The sequence below is a fragment of the Varanus komodoensis genome, unplaced genomic scaffold, assembly GCF_004798865.1.
Source record: "Varanus komodoensis strain SLA01 unplaced genomic scaffold, ASM479886v1 scaffold23, whole genome shotgun sequence".
Classification (NCBI taxonomy): domain Eukaryota; kingdom Metazoa; phylum Chordata; class Lepidosauria; order Squamata; family Varanidae; genus Varanus; species Varanus komodoensis.
The window spans coordinates 18,282,358-18,306,664 of record NW_025335627.1 but is presented as its reverse complement, the minus strand read 5'-3'; the positions used below and the strand labels follow the sequence as shown (position 1 = coordinate 18,306,664).

General features: G+C 41.8%; 1 protein-coding gene across 6 annotated transcripts in view; it reads left to right on the top strand.

Annotated features, from left to right (window-relative positions):
- The window catches only part of RB1 (RB transcriptional corepressor 1), a 163,032-nt gene that overhangs the window by 52,567 nt on the left and 86,158 nt on the right, over positions 1 to 24,307 (top strand). For all 6 annotated transcript variants that reach the window (XM_044431793.1, XM_044431794.1, XM_044431792.1 and 3 more), the window contains 5 exons: positions 8,604 to 8,660; positions 8,744 to 8,775; positions 8,880 to 8,956; positions 9,152 to 9,360; positions 15,772 to 15,890. In XM_044431793.1, the coding sequence (XP_044287728.1) occupies positions 8,604 to 8,660; positions 8,744 to 8,775; positions 8,880 to 8,956; positions 9,152 to 9,360; positions 15,772 to 15,890 (494 nt within the window). The remainder of the gene's footprint in view (positions 1 to 8,603; positions 8,661 to 8,743; positions 8,776 to 8,879; positions 8,957 to 9,151; positions 9,361 to 15,771; positions 15,891 to 24,307) is intronic.

Here is a 24,307-nt window from a genome sequence, read left to right as displayed (position 1 = left end):
GTGTGGGGCCAAGATGTCCCCCACTGATCCTCATGACCTGTGCCTTCTCTGTCTGGGAGAAGGCTACAGAATTGATAAATGCGGCCATTGTCAGGCCTTCACCAAACAGGCGCGTAAAAACCATGAAAACCGCCTGCATAAATTGCTTTGAGACCAGGCTCTGCTTGTGTCTGACCAACTCGTGACTCAGCCTGCTTCACAGCCCTGTTCCTCAGCTGATGGAGAGACTTTGCTGGGGGCTAAACACTCCTCTCGTTCTCCTCACAAGCAAAAGGAGAAGAGGAAGCATAGCGGCTCTGTAAGTCTCCAGTCCATAAGAAGGCCAAGAAAGACAGGGCGAACAAGGTGGCTCATAAATCAAAGGCCTACCACTACCGCGACTTGGGATCGTCCGCTCCATCATTCCCGACTGCGGCATTGATGCCAACACTGACTGGCCCTAGCCTCCAACTGGCCATGCAGGTGACCCTGCCAGGGTCCCTTCAACAGATAGTTCCTTCAGCCCTGTCTTCGCCAGACCATCAGGAGGCAGTCTTGCCAGGATCAATTTCTGACAGAGAGATCCAGGACTGTCCACAAATAGTCCCTCCGATGGCACACTTGTCGACTCCGCAGCCTTCGCCTGTGGTCTCCCCGAGGGTCTCGCCTCAGCAGGTGCGCCAGCAGCAGCATGTGTCCGGTCGATTGTCCGGAGACTGGGTGGAGTTGCCCTACGGAACCTCCCATCGTGAGCCTTGGGATGATTTTGCACCCTACGGATACTATTCAGCCCAGCACCACTTTGACCCCAGTACTGACAACTTCTACAGCATTGTGAAGAAGGAACAATCTGCCGCCATCATCCTGCTGCTGATTACAGCACTGCGCCAAGTCATGATGGAGTCTTGGCGGTTCCCCAACCTGCCACAACCCATTTCACGACGATATGAGTCGATGTGCAGAGTTCAGGAGCAGGATATTCCATTCCTCCTGTGTCATTCTAAACCGAACTCTATCGTTGTGGAGTCGTCTCAAGGCTGTGAGACAAGAGAGCACTCCACTCCTTGGGACAAGGAAGGGCGAAAAGTTAACATGATGGCTTGCCGTATCTACACCGTCACAGGTCTCGGCCTCTGTATCTCTTAACTACAAGTTGATGCTAGCAAGGTATCAATTCTTCTTCATGCAGAAGTTGGAGAACATCACAGCATCGCTTCCAGAGCAGCAGAGAGACCTGGCATGTGTCTTCACTCGAGAAGTGATGCAGGTGGTTATACAACAATTCTCGATGGCAAGAAATCACGTTGACTGTGACTCAAGGGCCCTTGTTGGTGCTGTAGCCCTCCATCACCACACCTGGCTCAGGAACTGCAACTTCCCGGACGAGACCAAGAGAAGGATTGAGAACATGCCCTTTGACGTCTCCAGGCTGTTCAACACGAAGACGGACCACAGATTGAAGAATATCCATGAGGCTCACATTACTGCTCAATGTATGGAAGTTCCTGCCCAGAGTCGACGTAAGTCGTCCTGGTCTCGTCCTCAGTATTGATATCAACCATACCCACAATACTCCAGCCGGCAGCAGTTCCAGACCTGTCAGCAGCGCAATTGCAAACAACCAGCTCAGTGCTATCAACAAGGTCGCCGCCACCCCAACTCTGATAAGCGGCAATGTTGACGGGTCGAGCGAACCTCTCCTCTCCTCCTAAACCCACCCTCCACTCTTTTGGGGATTGACAGCAGAATTGACTCCCCATTTGGGAGTCCATCACATCTGATCATCTGGGTTTTGTCCCTTGTGGAGCATGGATATAAAATCAATTTTGATACCATACCCCCTTAGAAGTTTTCCAGCTGCTTCATAAAGACGAAGTTTCCCAACTGCTTTGTAAAGGAGCGATTCAACAACTCACGCGCTCTGAGGGGCTCCACGGTGTCTACTAGAGATATTTTATGGTCCCAAAACGGGATGGTGGTCTGTGCCTGATATTGGATCTATGTGGCTTAAATAAGTTTATTGAAATGAAAAAATTTCAAATGACCACCCTTCAAAATATCCGTTGCTCAGGAGAGAGGATTGGTTTGCATCTCTGGACTTGAATAGCAGCATTACATCCACATCAGCATCCATCCGTCTTACAGACAGCTGCTCCATCTTACAGTCGCCTCAGATCTTTTGAGTATTAATGTTCTCCCCTTCAAGCTTGCTACCGCACCAAGGGTCTTCACAAAATGCATGGCCCCTGTCTGCGCCCACCTGAGGCTGCAAGGAATCCATGTTTATCCGTACCATGACACCTGGTTGATCATCTCCTCTTCTAGAGAAGGCCTTCTATCAGCTGTTCATACAACATGCTCACTCCTTGATAATCTCAAACTTTGTATTAACCATGAAAAATCCTGCCTTGTTTCTTCGCAGATCAACTTCATCGCAGCCCACCTCAATTCCCTGCGTGCACGAGATTTTCTTCCTCGGGATCGTCAAGAGAAGCTTCACTCATCCATTCACCGAATCCACATGGACAGAACTGTACCTGCTCTGTCTATACAGAAACTACTGGGCCACATGGCTTCCACGGTCTCCATGGTCCCCAACGCCAGGCTGCAGATGAGGCTGCTGCAGCAATGGTTCAGTCGCCTCTCCACCCACAGCGCGACTCTCCACATCATCCGCTTCACCTACCTACCTCCATTCTCCGGACTTTGTCATGGTGGACGGTAGAGGACAATCTATCCATCAGAACCTCATTCCATCTACCTCAACCGACATTGACTCTTTACACAGATGCCTCCCTCACGGGATGGGGAGTTCTCTGTGCTGGCCTTCGCACTCAAGGCACTTGGCATGGCCATGAAACATCCAGACACATCAATTACCTAGAACTCTTGGCAGTGTTCAAAGCCCTTCGGTCTTTCGAGAATGTCCTTTGGGACCAGGTCATTCAGATAACATTGGACAATATTGTCACAGTTTTCTACATAAACAAGGAAGCACGAAGTTCGCCCCCCCTCCCCCAAGCTCATCTCACTCTCCGACTTTGGGACGGGTGCATCCCGAGGGGAATCACTCCTCTTGCCAATCACCTTGCCGGTACCAACAATGAAGAAGTGGACACTCTCAGCAGATGTATGTCAACGACTCACAAATGGGAGTTGGATCGCCAAGTCTGTCATCATCTCTTCCAACTATGGGGCCTGCAGACATAGACCTTTTTGCCACACACAACAATTCCGTCTGCAAGGCGTATTGCTCCCACACACACTCCCGAACTCAGCTGGGGACACTCTTAATGGTTCCATGGACAGTCAGATTTTTCTACACGTTTCCCCCAATACCACTGATTACAAGGACTTTAGCAAAAATCAATCAGGACAATGCTCGAGGGATCCTTGTCACTCCTTGGTGACCTTGTCAGCCATGGTTCCCCACCATCCTTCTTCTCTCCAACAACACTTTTCAGCAACTTCCTCGGATTCCACATCTTCTAACTCAACAAGACGGAGCAGTTCAGCATCCAGACCTTCATTTGTTGAATCTGACGGCCTGGCTCATTCGATGAGCTCTACTACTTCATCGATACTGACAGCCTTGTTGGATTCGATGCTGACCCGGCGGCTCTCTGCCACAACTGTATCCTTGTCTCCGACAGCACAAAATAACTTTTCATTGAATTCGAGTGCTCTACATCCCGACATACAGTTCCTTCTTCAATTTGCACTAAGACCTGCTACTCGCCATTCATATGTGACTAAATGGAGGCTCTTTACTTTGTTTCCTTATACTAACCACTTCACCTCTCAATTGGCTTCCATTGAGAACATTCTCCAATTTCTTCTGTTTCTACATCAGACTTGGACTGAAATCTTCCTCCATTAAGGTCTACATTGCAGCTATTTCGCATTATTGTGGCCCAGTTTTGGGTTCATTGGTGTTTTCCAATGTCCTTGTCCGGTGCTTCTTGAGAGGATTACAGAATCCCCAGGCACCAGTTCGATCAGTCATACCGACATGGACCCTTTCCATTGTCCTACAAGTGCTCACTTAAACCTCCTTTTGAGCCGCTAGCTACTACCCACTTGCGTCTACTATCTTGGAAGATGGCTTTCCTTGTAGCCATCACATCACCCAGGAGGGCTAGTGAACTTTGTGCTTTTCGTATTGACCCTCCTTATCTTAACTTCCACAAAGAGAAAGTTGTTCTCCACACTGACACGGCTTTCCTCCCAAAGGTTGTTTCACCATTCCACATCAATCAGGACATTGTCTTACCGGCTTTCTTTTCTATGCCTTTGACTCTAGCACTCATTACACTCCTTGACATTCATTGCTGCCTAGCTTTTTATCGATCCTGGACTGAGTATTTTAGGAACATGAAACGTCTCTTCATCAAATATTCTGAGCACGACAAGGGCTCCCTGATCGGTCTCAAAGGCTCTCTAAATGGATCATCCAAACCATTGAGCTCTCTTAACAGCTCTCCAAGTTAGAGTTGCCTGTAATGCCCAGAGACCATTCCACAAGAGCTGTTGTGGCGTCTTCTGCCTTCTGTGCTTGCATTCCACTGCATGATATTTGCAAAGCAGCCACCTGGACTTCCCCTTGCACATTTGCCAAGCATTATCGCCTAGACCAGGGGTCAGCAACCCACGGCCCCGGAGCTGCATGTGGCTCTTCAATACCTCTGCTGTGGCTCCCTGTCACTCAAAATATGCATCACAACCACCAACGTGCCACACCTGCTGGCACGCGATTTATTGAGCTTTTCAACCCCTGGTAGGCCAACTATGGATAAATCCAAAAAAAAAAAAAAAAGAAAAGTTTCAGAAGAAAACAGAACATTTAATGGTACGTGGGCAGATTTATTTGCTTTCACTGCTGATGAGACTGGTTTACCAGTATGCTTAATATGTGGTGAGAAATTGGAAAACAACAAAAAGTCGAATGTTGCAAGACATTTCCAGAATAAACACACAGCCTTTGCTGAAAAATATCCGGATGGAGATGAGAGAAAAAAAGCCATTTCGGAACTGATGCGGAAGGTTGATCTGAGCAAAAATCCTTTCAAGAGGAGGATTAAGTCTGCAAATTCAACTACATATGCTAGTTTTGTGGCCGCTCTGGAAATAGTCAGGCACGGGAGGCTGTTCACAGATGGAGATTATATAAAAGAATCATTCATTGATTTCGTAAATGCAACACACTATAGCTTTTTATACATAGCATAAAGGCAAAAAAATGATATATGCAGTGATATCTTCCTTTTAGATGTCAAAAGGGTTTAGTGGTTCCCAGTGTTTTCTTTTCTGTGGAAAACGGGTCCAAATGGCTCTTTGAGTGTTTAAGGTTGCCAACCCCTGGCCTAGATGTTTGTGCCAGACAGGACTGCTCCTTCGGCTATGCAGTCCTCTCTTCAGTTCTTCAGTGATGACACCGTCCCACCTCTAATCACCCATATGTCTGATGCACAGAGGCCACGATGAAGAAAGGCAAGTTGCTTAGCTGTAACTATCATTCTTTGAGTGGCCATCTGTGCATTCACAAAACCCACCCGCCAGCCCCAGTCAGTGTCAGTGATTGGATTTACTGAACCAGCTTTGGTATGCAATTGCATGCTTTTTCCATACTTACCTCATGTGCCTCATTGAGAGCATGTTCAATTATGATATGAATGTGTAATGCTTCCAGCTTCCACTTGGGGGCGAACGGTTGGACTTCAATAGACTGGGGAAATGGCGGGCATTCTGCCTTCTTATACTGTGGTGGGGAGGGGTGCAGAGTTCCCACCAAAACCATTGAGCTTTTGAATCTTCCTGGCTACAGGCACTGCATAGGCACAGCACCCATATGTGTGAATGCACAGATGGCCACTCAAAGTTTAATGACAGTTACAGGTAAGCAACCTGCCTTTCTGGCCTTGGTAAGTTTTCCATGAATGATATTTTGCAAAAATGCTGCATTAGATTTGGTGGTCTGTTTGTGGGAGGTCTGGTAGGAATCCATTACTGTGCTTTTCAAATATTTGTATTAATTTCAATGTTGGTTGTTGTTGTAAGTCGCGAAGTCGTGTCCAACCCATTGCGACTCCATGGGCAACATTCCTCCAGGCCTTCCTGACCTCCACCATCCCCCAGAGTCCACTTAAGCTCATGCCGACTACTTCAGTGACTCCATCCAGCCACCTCATTCTCCGCCGTCCTCTTCTTCTTTGGTTGTAAGAAGCATTAGGCTCTTCTCCAGTGAGTCCTTCCTTCTCATTAGGTGGCCAAAGTATTTGAGTTTCATTTTCAGTATCTGCCCTTCTAAAGAGCAGTCAGGGTTGATCTCTCTCTTCGGCACTCAGCCTTCCTTATGGTCCTACTTTCACAGCCATACATTGCAACTGGGAAAACCATAGCCTTGACTATACGCACTTTTGTTGGCAGGGTGATGTCTCTGCTTTTTAGTATGCTATCTAGGAGTGAGGGCCTTTTAATTTCTTGGCTGCAGCCCCCGTCTGCAGTGATCTTGGAGCCCAGGAAAATAAAATCTGTCACTACCTCCATTTCTTCCCCATCTATTTGCCAGGAAGTGATAGGACCGGATGCCATGTTCTTAGTTTTCTTAATGTTGAGTTTCAAGCCAGCTTTTGCGCTCTCCTCCTTCACCCGCATCAAGAGGTTCTTCAGTTCCTCTTCACTTTCTGCCATTAGAGTGGTATCATCTGCGTCTCTTTTAAGAACTTGGCACAATTGGTTGTGATCCACACAATCAAAGACTTTAGCATAGTCAATAAAGCAGAAGTAGATGTTTTTCTGGAACTCCCTAGCTTTCTTCATGATCCAGCATATATTGGCAATTTGTTCTCTAGTTCCTCTGCCTCTTGGAAATCTTGCCTGTACTTCTGGTAGTTCTCAGTGCACATACTGCTGGAGCCTAGCTTGCAGGATTTTGGGCGTAACTTTGCTAGCATGTGAAATGAGTGCAATGGTGCGGTAGTTTGAGCATTCTTTGGCATTGCCCTTCTTTGGAATTGGAATGTAAACTGACCCTTTCCAATCCTGTGTGCACTGTTGAGTTTTCCACATTTGCTGGCATATTGAGTGTAGCACTTTTACTCCATCGCCTTTTAGGATTTTGAATAGCTCAGCTGGAATACTGTCGCCTCCACTAGCTTTGTTGTTGCCAGACTTCCTAAGGTCCATTTGACTTCACATTCCAGGATGTCTGACTTGAGGTCAGTGACCACCCCATCTTGGTTGTCAGGGATGTTAAGCTTTTTCTTGTATAGTTCTTCTGTGTAGTCTTACCACCTCTTCTTAATCTCTTCTGCCTCTGTTAGGTCCCTACCATTTTGGTCCTTTATCATGCCCATCTTTGCATGAAACTTTCCCTTCATATCTCCAATTTTCTTGGAAATGATCTCTGGTCCTCCCTATTCTATTGTTTTCTTCTATTTCTTTGCACTTTTAATTTAAGAAGGCATTCTTATCTCTTCTAGCTATTCCCTGGAATTCTGCATTCAATTGGGTGTATCTTTCCTTTTCTCCCTTGCCTTTCGCTTCCCTTCTTTCCTTAGCAATTTGTAAAGCTTCCTCAGACAGCCATTTTGCTTTCTTGCATTTCTTTTTCTTTGGGATGGTTTTAGTTGCTACTTCTTGTACAATGTTGCGAACCTCCGTCCATAGTTCTTCAGGCACTCTGTCTAGCAGATATAATTCCATAAATCTATTTGTTACCTCTACTGTATATTCATCAGGAATATGATTTAGGTCATACCTGAGTGACCTAGTGCTTTTCCCTACTTTTTTCAATTTAAGCCCAGATTTTGCAACAAGAAGCTCATAATCTGAGCCACAGTCAGCTCCTGGTCTTGTTTTTACTGAGTGTATAGAGCTTCTCCATCTTTGGCTGCAGAGCACATAGTCAATCCGATTTCTGTGTTGACCGTCTGGTGATGTCCATGTGAAGAGTCATCTCTTGGGTTGTTGGAAAAGATTGTTTGCTATGACCATTGTATTCACTTGACAAAATTCTACCCGCCTGTGCGCTGCTTCATTTTGTACTCCAAGGCCAAACTTGCCTGTTATTCCAGTGATCTTTTGGCTTCCTACTTTAGCATTCCAATCCCCCATGATGGTGTTAATTCTAGAAGGTGTTGTAGGCCTTCACAGAACCAGTCAACTTCAGCCTCTTCAGCATCAGTGGTTGGGGGATAGATTTGGACTACTGTGATGTTGATTGGTTTGCCTTGGATTCGAACAGAGATCATTCTGTCATTTTGGAGATTGTATCCCAGTTCTGCTTTTCCTACTCTTTTATTGACTGTGAAGGCTACTCCATTTCTTCTGAGGGATTCGTGCCCTCCGTAGTGTACCTGATGGTCATCTGAATTAAATTCACCCATTCCTATCCATTTTCAGTTTCAATTTATGTATTCCTAAAAGCACATTAATGAATAAAAGCTTGGGTATGGATTTTTACATGTTCCTTGTTGGTTTTCTTTTCATGTATGTGACAATGGAGCTCTTTTATTAAGTAGACTTACCAAACTCTTTCATCACAAATTTGTTGCGTGTTAAAATAACATTGTGCTGTAAGAGAAGGCATTATGTTATAAATTTTCAAAAAATTTTATTTTCAGCGTTATGGACTTGGGACACGATTATACTACAGAGTGATGGAATCCATCTTAAAATCGGTAGGTTTTTGTGATATGTATTTCTTAGAACTGGTATTTCCTTTTTTAATGTGCTAAAGCCTTCATTTATGTATATGTTATAGGAAGAAAAACGGCTTTCAATTCATAATTTTAGGTATGTTTGCTAAACTTACTTCAAAGATCACTATAATTTTTGCCTTTTTTACCTGCTGGAATTTATTTGTATTGCAACCTTTTACTGAAGCTTCTATTTTACAGCAAACTTCTGAATAACGGCATCTTCCACACATCTCTTCTGGCTTGTGCTCTTGAGGTTGTCATAGCTACATATGGCAGTAAGTTGAACTTAAGTATATATGTTATTATGTATGCTCAAGTAAAACTTCAGTCGAACTTTCTGTGTTTAACATTATTTTTGAATAGGGAATTTATTAAACTAAATGTAAAATCCACAAATAATTTATCTCAAACTAGAGTAATTTATACATGACTTAGCTAACTTAAATATTTATTGAATATATTCTCTTTAGTTTCAAGGAATACTTCACAAAGCAATAATATGACTATGGAAACAGATTTGTCTTTCCCATGGATCATCAACATACTTGACTTAAAAGCCTTTGACTTATACAAGGTCATTGAAAGCTTTATTAAAGTAGAACCAAGCTTAACGAGAGAGATGATAAAACACCTAGAGTGTTGTGAACACCAAATTATGGAATCCCTTGCATGGCGATCAGTAAGTTGCCTTTTAAATGTATAATATGTATATGTGTGTAGTTTAAGAAGAATCACATGGACAATTTTATACCACTATTTGTAGAAGTACAATAGATTACAGGATTTTTTTCTGTATTCTCCCATGAAGAAACAAGATTAACCTTCCTCACTGGCAAGTTGAGTTACCTTATCCTTGGTATTGAAGGCTAGCCCTGAAAACTGGCACTGTAATTTCTCCCCTGAAACACTAGAATTGTTGGTTTAAACAAAAGTCTTTCAGTATCAGTAATACTGTGGATGATACAGAAAAAAAATACTTGGTCACATCTTACAGTTTGTGAGCTTTGTGGACTTGCCTGTTTTGTAGTTTCATCCACTGACTCATTGAATTGTAAACTAAACAATCAGCTTTTAAAATCAAGTAGGAATGTAATTTTGATTATGTTTCTCAGTTTATTCAGCTTGTAATGATTAATTTGTCATGTAAAATGTCAACCTGTGATTTTTGCTTACCCAGTCCAATCATCTCTGTTGTACATTCTTTCCCATTCTTCTTTCCTTGTGATTTTCCATTTTAACCCAAGGTTTCCTGCTTTTCCAACTTTGCCTCAATCACAGTCTGATAATTTTGTTCTGTAAAACTTTAAGGGAGGTACTCTGGTGCTCATGTGCATAACTTCTTTCTAGGTTCTGTTTTAGTCATGCTATATAGCAGTGATAGGCAACTGGTGCCCTCCAAATGTTTTGCAGTATGATGATGATGGTAGTTATAATGCATTTCTATCCCACCTTTTTTCCTTTTGTGAGGAACTTAAGGTGACTTTTAACATTCTCCTTCACTCCATTTTACTATTCTCAGCCAGCATGGCCAATAGTAAGAGTTTATGAACCTTGTAGTCCAGGTTGTCCTCTCCTGGTAAGGAGTAACAGAATTCTAACATGCCAAAATTGCAAAAAATTCTTTGATCTGGCTGAGCATATAATGAATGTCACCTTTTATAAATAGCTGTGAACACAGACAAAATCCCCATCAAGCATCTTTTGGGCCAATTAATATCTTGCCATTTTGGCTGGTTCCCATTCTGCACAATACAAGTCTGCTCCCCATGCCAATGTTACTGCTGCTTGGACTAGTGCTGTTGCCTGAAAGTTTACACAGACCTGTTCCTGATGGAAGTGGTGCATTTAGTAACACTAGCACTTATGAAGTCAATTTGTGAATTTGTTCAAAGGAAAAAAGCTTCAGACTTAGCCTTCTAGTAGATTAGGTTATTATTTTTCTTTTCTTTCGAATTGTTGTAAATTGTCAAGAAATTTTGCTATTTTGAAATGTAAATGGAGAGAGATGAATGAGGCCTACTTCTGCAGAGAGACATAGAATAGATGAGTTGGAAGGGGCCCTGAAGGCCATCAAGTCCAACTCCCTGCTATTGTAGGACACTACGTTACACCATCCCACTCAGGTGGCTGTCCAGGTTCTTTCTGAATGTCTCCAGTGTGGGAGTGCTCATCACTTCTCTAGGCAGTTGGTTCCACTGTTGTATTACTCTGACTGTGAGGAAGCTTTTCCTGATGTCCAGCCTGAATCTGGGTTGCTGCAACTTGAATTGATTATTCTGTGTCCTACATTCTGGCATTAGCAAGAAGAGATCTTGACCTTCCTCTTTGTGACAGCCTTTGAGGTACTTATAGAGGGATATCATGTCCCCCCTCAGTCTTCTCAAGGCTGAACATGCCCAGTTCCCTCAGTCTCTCTTTATAGGGCAGTGTTTCCAAACCCTGGATCATTTTTGTTGCTCTCCGCTGGACTCTTTCTAATTTACCTGCATCTTTCTTAAATCTTGGTGCCCAGAAATGGACACAGTATTCCATGTGAGGTCTGACCAGTGCAGAGTATAGAGGAACTTCCAAGTATTACTTGGAAGTAATAGTTCTGTTAATGCATCCCAAAATAGCATTTGCCCTTTTGGGAGCTGCATCGCATTATTGGGTCATGTTTAGCCTATTGTTCACAATTACTCTGAGCTTTTCTTTCTTTTTCAGTTGTGTTGAGCCATGTATTCCCCATCTTGTATTGATGCTTTTGGTTTCTTTTTCCTAGGTGGAGGACTTGGCACTTGCCATTACTGAATTTCATTCTGTCAGTTTCAGCCTAGTGTTCAAGTTTATCAAGATTGCTCTGGATCTTCATTCTGTCTTCTAGGGTGTTTGCTATTCTGTCCAGTTTTGTATCATCTGTGAATTTGATTATCTTTCCTTGTACTTCATCTAAATCATTAATAAAGATGTTGAAGAGCACTGGGCCCAGGACTGAATCCTGTGGCACTCCACAAGTTACCTCCATCCGATTTGAGAAGGTGCCGTTGATGAGCACTCTTTGTGACTGACTTAGCAGCCAATTTTGGATCCACCTAATAGTTTTTCCATCTGGTCCAGCTTTTGCTAATTTGCTTATCAGAATGTCATGTGATGACACTATGTCGAAAGCTTTGCCAAAGTCTAGGTAGATTATGTCCACAGTGTTCATTTTGTCCATTTGGGAAGTTACCCAGTCAAAACATGAGATTGAATTATTCTGACAGGATTTATTTTCGATAAATCCATGCTGGCTTCTATTAATCACTGCATTTTTTTCAAGATGCTTGCAGATTAATTTTTAAATAATTTATTCCAAAAATTTTCCGGGGATTGATGTCAGACTAACTAGTATATAATTCCCAGGTTCATCTTTTTTCCCCTTTTTGAAGATAGGTACATTAGCCCTTCTCCAGTCGTCTGGCACTTCTCCTAAGATTTATCAAAGATGGTAGCCAGTGGTTCTAAGAGTTCCTCTGCTAGCTCTTTTATGACTCTGGGATGGAGTTCATTGGGCCCTGGAGATTTGAAAATGTTTATTCCACCTAGGTATTCCTGGGCTGCCATCTCTCAGTTCCAGCTTGAACTTCCTCTTGATTGCAGATTTCCTGGCTACAAGACTGAAGCAAAGTAGGAATTGAGCACCTATGCCTTTTCTTTGTCATTTGTTATCACTCTGCCATCCACTTTAAGTAGCTGGATACCCTTCTCTTTCTCATGTCTTTTGTTCTGGATGTATCTGAAGAAAGCTTTCTTGTTGTGCTTAGCATCCTTTGCTATTCTTAGTTCATTTTCTGCTGTAGCCTTCCTGATGAAATTCCTGCAATTCCTTGCTATTTGTTTATAATCTTCTTTTGTGGCCTGGCCCTGTTTGCACTTCTTGTACATGTTCTTTTTTTCTTTCAGGCAGTCACTTTACCCTTTGTGGAGCCACATGGGCTTCTGCTGTCTTCTACACTTTTTTCTTGATGGAATTGTTTGTAGTTGTGCTTGGAGGATCTTCCTTTTCAAGATTCCCCATCCCTCTTGGACACCTTTCCCCGTAAGGGTGTGTTACTGTGACACTTTGGTTATCATTTTTCTGAGTTTGTATTGTGAGGCTAGAGGCATTCCTTCTTAATACATACACTGGATCAAGCAGCTGAGGCTTAAAATCCTTTATTCCAAGAAACACCAAAGCTATGCAGACAGGAAACAACAGGGGTGCTTTTAATGATGATGATAATGGCGAAGATGCCCTCTCTTTCTGAGAGGGCTCAGATTACAAAACACTTTTTACTCGTCTGGGACATCCCTCTTTGGGCGTATCAGACAAGCCTCTCTCCCTCCTCCTTTCTAATTCCCTCGACTCCTGTTGCCCCAACTGGCATGATCTTCTCCGGGAACAAGCATCTGATAAAGTTCCAGTCGTTTCCTCGGCAACTGCCGGGTTCTCAGGGTTGTTATTTCTGGGCAAAGCTGCTGTCTTCCCGGCAACTGCCTGACCTCCGTCTGGCACCATCCTACTATCAGCTCCTGCTGGAATGTTCCTTTCCCCTGCATCATCTTCTTCTCTTTGAAACACTTCCATCAGGGAGTGGGGGGGAGGGGGCATTTGTACAATGGGCACCAGGTACATGTCTTCCTGCACTGAGGCCTGGTTCTCACAGGAAGCCTCCTGCTCCTCTACGTGCACCAACGACTCCTCTGAGTCGGTGCACACAAGTTTTTTAAAGTTGGGTTTCTTGAAGTCCAGGATTCTTATTTGTCTCCAATTACCCTTTGTCTCCATCATAATTGAGAATTCAAATATCACATGGTCACTGTCTCCCAGAATTCCCAGGGCTGTTATTTTGTCCACCAGCCCATCCCTATTAGTATTAAGAGTATAGCTGATCCTCCTGTACCTTCCTCTACTTTCTGCTGGAGAAAGTTGTCAGCAACACATGTCAAGAATCTCTTGGAGGGGACATGCTTGGCAGAATTTGTCTTCCAGCATATATCAGGGAAACTGAAGTCCCCCATAATGACTACATCATACCTCTTAAAAATGCTGGTGAGTTGCTTTTCATAGGTTGCATCCTTGTCCTCTTTTTGACTGGGTGGATGGTAATATATGCCAACAACATTTTTCTTATTTTTTGCTCCCTTTAAATTTAGCCAGAAACTTTCAGTGGGGCTACTAAGTTCTTCTTCTTGAATTTCTGTGCAGATACATGTGTGTCTCACATATAGTGCAACTTCACCCCGCTTTTTGTCCTTAATATTTTTCTTGAACAGGCTGTATCTGTCAGTTGTAGAGTTCCAGTCATGTGAGTCATCCCAGCAAGTTTCTGTTATTCCTATAAGATCATAATTGTCCTTGTGTACTATGAGCTCAGATTTGTGTTGCTTGTTTCCCATACTCTGGGCATTGGTGTAGAGACACTGAAGTTCATTCTTGCTGTGCCCTGGTTTTTTTTCTACTTTTTTGGGAGACTGGTGCTGGGCCTTGCTTTGAAGTTTTTTCTCTGTTGAAATATATAAGTCTTTGCCAGGTGATGGCATGCCATGCTGCACATCTCCCTCCCCATAGGTTTTAGTTCAGAGCTCTTCTGATGAAGTTTTTCATGCGGTGGCCAAACATATGCTTCCCGTTCTTTGTAAAGAAGTAAAGATTAAACTCTTAGCCTGTATGACTAGGATAAAGTATTTTAGGACAAGATTTAAAAGGAGTTCAATAGTCAATATTAAACATTTATGTATTGCTGGTTTGAGTGTTTGGGAACTTTGCTTTTGGGGAATTATACATACTGATGCTAGAAAATTATCTCTAAAGAAGAATAGTTGGAAGTATCATATTTTTCCAAAATGGCAGAATTAGTATGACTTGCTGTTCTCCATCTCTTGGGCCTATAAATCTCATGGATCTTGGAAATTCATTTATTTATTCCGCCATTAGCCCAGTCTTTTCTACCTTTCAGGATTTCCGTGCCTTCCCTGGCTAGACAGAAGATTATAACCATCAGGTTTAATAGCTGTGGGGCCAGACTCTATCAGATGACCTAATAGGCTATTCCTTGTGAGAATCAGCAGCTTTTGTTGCAACTTTTGCAGCTTACTGGACTTCCCCTTCAGTAAAGTCTATGGACTGGTTCTCACTTCGCAATATGCAACTGTAGGTTAATTTTCCTGGGGTTCCATGATGCACACTAGATACCATTTTAAATATGCAAACTTCCGAAGGGAGGGTCATTATGGCTTGCTCTGTTAACCCACAAAGCCCATGCTCACATCACATGGTAGGCTATGTGTCCCTTCTCAAACTTTCATATTCAAAATGGTGTTTGGTATATATCATTTTTCCTCTTGAAATACAGCCTTAAGTGGCTGAACCTCCAAAAGGTTGTATCTACCTAACTTCCTGTTAGTCTTTTCCCATCCCATCTGATTTTCTGCTTGCCAGAATAAAGATAAACTGATGAGAGATAAGTAATGCCCTTGTTCTCTGAGAATAGCAGCATACTTTGAAGAAGTAGTTATAGCAAATGCAGGAAGGACTTGCACATCCTGTGTATTCTAGTAAAATATCCAAGGGCATGTGTGAGTTTTATCCATCTTTTTTGTTCATGCATCTCTCCAAAGAACAAATTCCCTCTTTGGGGCTTTGCACTGTAAGTCATGTGTCACTCCACACATCTAGTACTGGCACTGCACTAGAGATGTGTGAGAAATGAATGCATCAGATGTCCTTAGCTTGACTCTCTGAACTTTGCTTGCTTTCTGGTGCCCTGAGTTCAACTTGGTGCTGAACATGCTGAGCATTCGCATGGGCACCTGCCATAAATTGAGCCTGTCTGAACATTGTACAAGTGGTGTCCTCCTTCTGTGCAGGATGTTAGCAATAATCACAGTACTTTTATCACCATCCTGGGTGGCATATATTTATCTCAATGTTAAGAATAATTCTGGATAAATGCAGATTGAGCACTTCTAGTATAGACTGTGTCTGTTTCAGACCCTAAGGTTTCTCAACTTTTGGCTAAAATCAAATTGCTTAAAACGTAAAAGAAATTTCAACAAATAAAGCAGTTCTTACTGTATGTGTGCATTTTAGGATTCACCATTATTTGACCTTATCAAACAGTCAAAGGAGCAAGATGGGCAGACCGATCATTCTGAGCCTGCCAACTGTTTTATCCAGCCTCTTCAACATAATCACACTGCTGCAGATCTGTAAGTACTAAATGGGTAAAGGTAGGAATGGATGCTTCTTTACAGCAAGGTGTGGTTTAATTTTACCTAAAAGAAGCAGTGGCAAGCCCTTTGTTTACAAAATCCATTCTGAACCTTCACTCTATTAGCTCATTTCTTCCCAGTCTCTAATATCTCATTCTTAGCAAGGGGCTGACTAGTGTGGTGGCTTCTTTGCTCCATGGATTTCTGGATGAAATGGGCTGTTCAGATCCATTTCTCTGTGGCTTCAGGCCTGGCTATACAATAGAGAGTGCTTTCATCACTTAGTGGATGATCTGTACTAATAACTGGACAGAGGATGTGTACTCATATTGGTTTGTTGGATCTCTTGACGGGTTTTGGTATCTTTAATGGTTTGATACCATATGGTTCTGTGACTGTAATAAAGTGGTCCTTGATTCAGTAAAGAGGAGACTATCAGGTTTCCAAAGAAAGCATTTTTTTATTTAATAAATTGTGTATGCCATCTATTACTTGTGTCTCTGGACAGCTTACAACATAGGTCAAGATAAAATAGATAAATTGACAATTCCACTCTGGCTGTGAATTAATAAAATACAAACATTAAAAATGAGTTCCCATTAAAGCATATTAAAATATTGATTAGATAAAAAGGTCTTGACCTGGCGCTAAAAAACATATTATGATGGCACCAGGCGGACCTCTCTGGGGAGTTCATAGTCGGGGTGCCACTGCAGAGAAGGCCCTCCTCCGGGTACTCTGTCTCCTAATGTCTTTCACAGAGGGTTCCTGGAGGAGGGCCTCTGCTGCTGATCTTGGGGCGGGAGGGCAAATAGGGAAAAAGGCGTTCCTTTAGGTGTCCTGGTCCCAAGCCGTTTAGGGCTTTATAAGTAATAACCAGCACCTTGAATTGAGCCCGGACTTCGATGGGAAGCCAATGGAGCTGATAAAGGGCTGGGGTTATATGAGAATAACGCCCAGTCCCCAACAGCATCCTGGCAGCTCTATTTTGAACCATCTGAAGTATCCGGACTGTCTTCAAGGGCAGCCCCATGTAAAGCACGTTACAGAAATCCAACTGGGAAGTCACCAATGTGTGTGTTACTGTTGCTAGGCAATCTTCCTCCAGGTAGGGATGCAGCTGATAGATTATCCAAAGCTGGAGGAAAGCGCTCCTCGCCACTGCTGTCACTTGGGCTTCCAAGGACAGCTCCGGGTTGAGGAGCACTCCTAATCTGCGGACCCTGTCCTTTAGAGGGAGTGCAACCCCATCCAGGGCAGGGCCCAAGTCACCCAGGAGCTCGAATCACCCACCAACAGAACCTCTGTCTTATCTGGATTGAGCTTCAGTTTATTGGCCCTCAGCCAGGCACCGGTTCAGGACAGCCACTGCCTCACCTGGGTTAGTTGAAAAAGAGAGGTAGAGCTGGGTGTCATCAGCATACTGATGACTCCGCAGCCCAAACCTCCTGATGACCTCTCCCAGTGGTTTCATGTAGATGTTGAATAGCAAGGGGGACAGAGACTGAACGCCAGATCTGGTTTTAAACACTATGCATGTAACATTTATGCCATGATATAAAGAATACAGAATACAAGTTCAGCATACAGTAAGAATACAAGTTCAGCACTCATCAGCAACAATATCAAGAGGCTTCATTCACACTCACATTCATGCAACACTCATACTCACAGCCAATAGACCCTCTCAGTGATCCATCGGGACTCTGGGTGACCAGTTCAGTCCTGTTCTGGCACACAAGGGAGCTGAAAAGTCCAGGCATTTTATACCTTACAGTTGACTCTATCAGCTTAGACCAACTGGATTGAACAGTGAACTCCTCTGAGCAGAGCTGACACACACAACGTGCTGGTCGTTATCTTGAACACACACACTCTCATCACATTCCATTGTCTCTCTGGATGGTACAGCGTGGGTTTATCTTATCTGTTACATTCCATTCTCCAACCACTCCTGGCCTCTCAGTTTTCTCAGTCTGGTCCGTCCCATCATGCTTTTTAATTCTTCATTTTCTTCTGGGTCTTCAAGAACCCATGCGCATGTAACAGTTCTAAGCAATCTGGTATTGGACAGGGAGGCACTGCCATACACATCACAGAAGGCCTGTCTTGGAACAAGCACTGGTAGATGCTCGATCACTGTAATGTCCAGAATGAATTCTGTGCTATTTAACATATACATGAAACTGTTCAGAGAGATCGTCTGGAGTTTGGAAGTCTGATGTCACCAGTATGCTGATGACACACAACTCTTTTTCCTTTCCATCCAAATCTAAGGAAACTGTTCTAGTTCTAACTTGGTGTTTGATGTCAGTAAGGGACTAAATGAGGTTCCAGTCACATATGCCTTAGCTACATCTCATTTGGACTACTGTAACAGGGGCACTCTTTGAAACTGTTCAGAAACTTCAGGTGGTCAAGAATGCTGCAACCAGACTTTTGGTTACAGAATTGGTTGCAGTGATCGTGTGTCTCCCTTGTTTGATTTCAGGCAGAACTCAAAGTGCTGGTTATGACCTATAAAAGCTGATATGGCTTGGGACTAAGCTACTTGAAAGATCACTTTCTGTACAACCTTCATGGTTCTTAATAACTTTGGGAGAACTCTTCAATACCATGACCTTCACAGGCAGGTTTGGTGGTAATGTGAAAGACCTTGTAGGTGACCACTCACTGGCTATGAAGCTGAGGATATAGCCTCATGGCAGTTGTCAGTGGTCTGGTAACCTTTGTTAGATTATAACATTGAGTTTCCTATAATTTGCAAAGCCAGAAGTTCTGTCAGGCAATAAGGGTTTTTCCATGGGAATGTTTATTCCTTTTATTACCTTACTGTGCTATTAATCAGCTTATGCTCTCTGCATGGTTCACAAAGCAAAACTTGAACCTGTAAAATACAGTGACATAGTTCTAAGAAAAGGCTGGGTGTTTTTTATCATGGTTTTTCTGCCATGTTGTCTGAACCCAGTCATGGTATTTCAGCATGGTATACTCGGTCTTTCAAAATAGTGATAAGAAACAACTGTTTATTCTATGGTTTCTTTGTACTATGATGATTTTATTGAGATTCAAACCCATGCTCATGGTTTCCATGGTCTGGGAATGCAGTTACCAGAGTACCATAGAAAGAGTGGCAACTGCAGGAGTTGCTCTAGCCATCTACCCTTTATTATTCTGCTTTGCCTAGCAACAGATGTATCACCACCTACTTCACTTTTACAGGCTGCTTTTTACTCCCATTTTCTTTTCTTTTTTAAATAAGTTTTGTTTGAAATTATAATCCTAAAAAACAAAGAAAAACTAAAAACAACATCAGTCATCAAAAATCTCGGGCCTGCTGGGTCAGCCCCCGCATTTTTCTTTTTCCATTTATGGTAACTTAAAAACATATTTAAGTCTATGCAAAATCCCGTTTCTCTAGCCTATAATAAAAAGAGTCCCAAGTTTGATAGAAGTCAGTATTTTCCTTCTCCTTCAATGATAAGGTCAATCTATCCATTTCTGCACAGTCCAGGATCTTTTTTAGAATCGGTTCATCGGTGGGTAGTTCTTCATATTTCCAGTGTTGAGCAAATGCAATTCTCGCCGCAGTAATTACATGTAAAGTCAAATACATTGCTTGTTTACTAAGATCATCAGGTACAATGCCTAATAAGAAAACTTCAGGTTTAAATGTTAAAGGTTTTTGCAAAATTTCCTCAAGTCATTTGTGTATTTTAATCCAATACTTTTTTTCCTTTATCACAAGTCCACCACATATGATAAAAGGTACCCAATTTATGTTTACGTTTCCAACATCCATTTGATATATTTGGAAACATCTTAGCTAATCTATTTGGCATCTATAAAACATTTTATACAAGTTTTATTTATACGAGGTTGCTAATGTTACCTTAATATTTCTCTCCCATAGCTTTTGCCACTTTTCTAATTCAATATTATATCCATAATTTTGTGCCCACGTTATCATGGTTTCCTTAACCTGTTCATCTTCCATTCTCCTATCAAGTAAAAAATCATCTAATCTTTTAATCATTTTCTCATCTGATTTAAACATCACTTGATAAAACGCTATTAAGTCCTTATAAAAACCCCACACTTTATAATCTTTAGCATATCTCGATTGTATCTGCACCTTGTGCCACCAAGAGATACTAGATCCCTGTTCTTGTGTTTCCTGATTCAATTTCAATCCTCCATCATTATCCAAAATGTCATCGTATCTTACGATCGCTTCAAAGTTCAATGCATTTGGATATACAAGAGCTTCCATAGATGAAAGCCATTTTGGTAATTTATTATACAATTTTATCTTTAACTTTTTCCACACTGATATTAATGATTTTCTAATACAGTGACTTAAAAAAGAGCCATGTGACTTAGCCTTCTCATACCACATATAAGCGTGCCAGCCCATTTGCAAATCATGCCCTTCAAGATACAAAATTCTCTTATTTCTTAAAGTTATCCATTCTTTTAGCCATGCTAAAACAGAAGCTTGATAATACAGCATCCAGTCGGGGAGACCATAACCCCCGTTCTCTTTAGCCTCCTGAAGTATTTTTAATTTAATTCTTGGTTTCTTCTTTCTCCTTATAAATCTTGAAAATTGAAAATTTAAATCCTCAAAAAATTTTCTATCAATTTTTATGGGAATCATTTGGAACAGAAACAAAAACTTTGGTAATATATTCATTTTAGCTAGTGCTATTCTTCCCAGCAAAGATAAATGCAAATTAGCCCATTTTTTCAGATCACTCTTAATAACCTTCAATAGTTTATCACAATTGTCTTATTTCAGAGTAGTACACTTAGCTGTAAGATAAATTCCCAGATACTTAACCTTTTTAGCAATCGGCAAATCTACTTGTTCCTGCAGGGTTTTTCTCTGGTCTTGCGTAAAATTTTTTACTAACAGTTTCGTGTTTTCCCTATTTATTTTCATTCCAGTAACCTCACCATATTCTTCAATCCTTTGTAGGAGTTTAGGCATTGTTACTAAGGGTTCCTCCGTTTTGAAAACTAGATCATCTGCAAATGCTTGCAATTTATAGCTTTCATCTCTAATTCTAGTACCTTTAATGTCTGCATCATCCCTGATATTTCTGTTCAACACTTCTAAAATCAGTATAAACAACAGAGGTGATAATGGGCATCCTTGTCTTGTACCCTTTTGTATATCTATAGTCTTTGTAAATTCTCCATTAATTATAATCCTAGCCGACTGCTTCTGATAGATGCTTGATATCACATTAATAAACTTTTCACCAAACTCCATTTGAGCTAGCTGTTGCTTCATAAATTGCCAGTTAACATTGTCAAAATCCTTCTGTGCGTCCATGAATAATAGTGCCATTGGTTTTTCTGTATGAATCTCATAATACTCTAAGATGTCCAAGATAGTTCTCAAGTTATTCCTCATTTGTCTTTTACGTAAGAAACCATTTTAATCTGAGTGAATAAAGTCTGTTAGATACTTCTTCAATCTTTCTGCCATTATGGAGGCAAAAATTTTGTAATCCATGTTTAATAGTGATATAGGTCTATAATTTTGAATCTGCGTCAAGTCCGTGTCTTCTTTTGGTATTAATGTGATATTTGCCTCTGTCCAAGTATTTTGTATTTTGGCATTTAAAAGTGCTGCATTACATATATCTTTAAGAAGTGTAGCAAAAGTTCCTTCAAAGGATTTATAAAACTCTGCTGGCAGCCCATCTGGGCCAGGAGTTTTATCGTTCTTTTGTCGCTTAATTGCCTCTATTACTTCCATGGTTGTTACTTCTTGATTCAATACTTTTTAATATTTCTCCGGTAGTTTTGGTAAATCTCCCTTTCGGATGTATTCTTTTACTTTCTCAGTTGAAATCTCATCATTCTGATATAGCTTCGCAAAAAAATCTTTCGCTATTTTCTTTAAGACATAGGCTTTGGCTGTATCCCAGACATTTTGTAAAGAGGCTTCTTCAGTTTTATGTATTTGAAAGAATACTTGCATTTCCTTATTTATCTCTTCCATGAATTTTTTATCCTTTAATAAAGCTGTATTTAAGCGCTGTCTGGGCGACATTACTGTTCCTTTCAGTGATATAGCTACAGGGTTGTGATCTGCCCAGACATTTGCCTCTATTTCAGCTTCTAGCAGATCTGGTACTAGGTCTGGGGTTATCCGAACCATATCAATTCTAGACCACGACCTATGTTTATTTGAGTAAAAGGAATATTTAGCAGAGGTTGGATTTTTATCTCCAAACGTCTATCAATCTGAGTTCTTCAATCATATTAGAGCAATTCTTTGGACGTATCCTCCTGCCTCTTTTTCCTTTAATCTCACTCTTATTGTCCATTTTCTTATCCACAATTGCACTGAAATCTCCCATTACACACACAGTCTGGCATCCCACTTGTAAGAGTAAAACATATAATCTTTTGTAAAACATTTCCTGATGGTTGTTTGGGGCATGTATCACCACTAAAAGCACCTTTTTAAGTTTCATTGTAATTTCAACCATCAGAGTCCTACCGTCCTCATCAGCCAGTATATATTTAGGATCTAGTTTTTCCTTAATGTGTAACGCTAGACCTCGCTTCTTTTGAGAAGCAGAAGATATAAATAACTTTCCAAGCTTTGAACATTCCAAAAGTTTAGCATGTTGTTTCTTAATATGTGTTTCTTGTACACAAATAATATCTAATTTTCGTTTTTGAAGTTGAGAGAGGATCCTTCTCCTCTTAGAGGGTCTGTTTAGTCCATTTACATTTAAACAGAGCAGTTCAATTTTTCCTTCCCTTTTAAAGGCCATGTTTAAAAAGTATATATTTACCTACTTATTCTTCGCCTTTACACTTCTACCTTTTTTCTTTTCCTTTGGGTCCAGTGTCTGTATTTCTTGTTGTGAGTCAATATTCACTATTTCTCCTTTCTCAGAGTGATACGTTGTTAGTTCCATTGGTTTGGCACCTTTCCCTCCTTCTTTTGAGGTACCCGGTTCTTCCTCTTCAAGCATACTTCTAAATTTTTCATAAAACTCTTGTGCCTTAAAGATCGAGTCCAGTTTGTACCTTGTGAAGTTCCAGGTGAAAAATATTCCTTCTGGCGTTAGCCACCTAAACATAATCTCTTTTTTAGTCAGCTTTGTAGTAAGGAATAAGTATTTCTTTCGTCCTTCTCTAATCCTCCATGGTATTTGTTTCAGAACAGTCACCTCATGGTGATCATCCACCTTTAAAGGTTTATCATGTATGGCCCTCAAGACATTGTCTCTTATAGACCTTTGAGCAAATTTGACATGGACTTCCCTCGAAAGTTTGTTTTTCCTGGCATAAGCTGAATTAAGTCTGTAAGCAAGGTCAATCCCTGCTCTCATCTCTTCATTTTCTATCTCTAATGACTCTGCTAGCATGTTAATCATTAAATCCCGTAGGTCCTCATTCTTTCCTTCAGGTATATTCTGAAATCTCAAATAGTTAGATGCCTTCTCCATCTCTAATATGGCATGCGAATCCCATAGTGACTTGTTTGTTTGCTTTAATAATTGTGTTTCTTTATCTACCGTTTCAAGTTTTTCATGCGCTTGTTGTATTTTTTGTGTATTCTGTTCAGTTTTAAGTTGAATGTCTGCCAATTGGGTCGATACTTCCTTAATAGATTTTGTCAAGAAGTTCTTCGTCGTGGCATCTGTGCATCACACATATGGGTGCTGTGCCTGCGCAGTGCCTAGGCTGGAAAGATTGAAAGCTAATGGTTTTGGCGGGAAAAACTCCGCTCCTCCTCCCCTCAGTAGTACATATAGAGCGGAATGTCCGCCATTTTCTCCTATCTTTTATGACCGCCGTTCGCTGTGCCTCGTGCCTGTTCATCTCTTCTATATCTTCTTTTTCTCTTTACTTGTTCCTATAAAAAAAACAACCAAAAATATATTACTTTTCCCTCTTTTCTATATTCTATTTCTTCCTTTACTGCGATGGCGCAGCGAGCGGCCTTCCGCAAATGCACGGAATGCGGGTCCAAAATGTCCCCGGCAGACCTGCATGACTTGTGCCTCCTCTGCCTCAGCGAGGGGCACAGAACAGACAAATGCTGTCATTGCCTTGCTTTCACTAAGCAAGCGCGAAAGAATAGGGAGAACCGGCTGTGCAAACTCCTTTGGGATCAAGCGCTGATGCAATCTGATCAGCCTGCAGGAAAACCCGGGCCAGCACATGCTCCATCTGCTAAGCACAAGGCCTCAGCCTCGTCCAAGCCGGTTCAACGCTCAGCCTCTGCCGCGGGCATGTCCAGGCAACGCCCTTCACCCATGCCGCCTATGCCACAGCCACAACCATCCGACGGTGGAAATTCCCCCCAGGGGCTCAGTTACCTCTTCCCCCCTAGTAAACAACAGGAAAAGAGGAAGCACGGGGGATCAGATCAATCT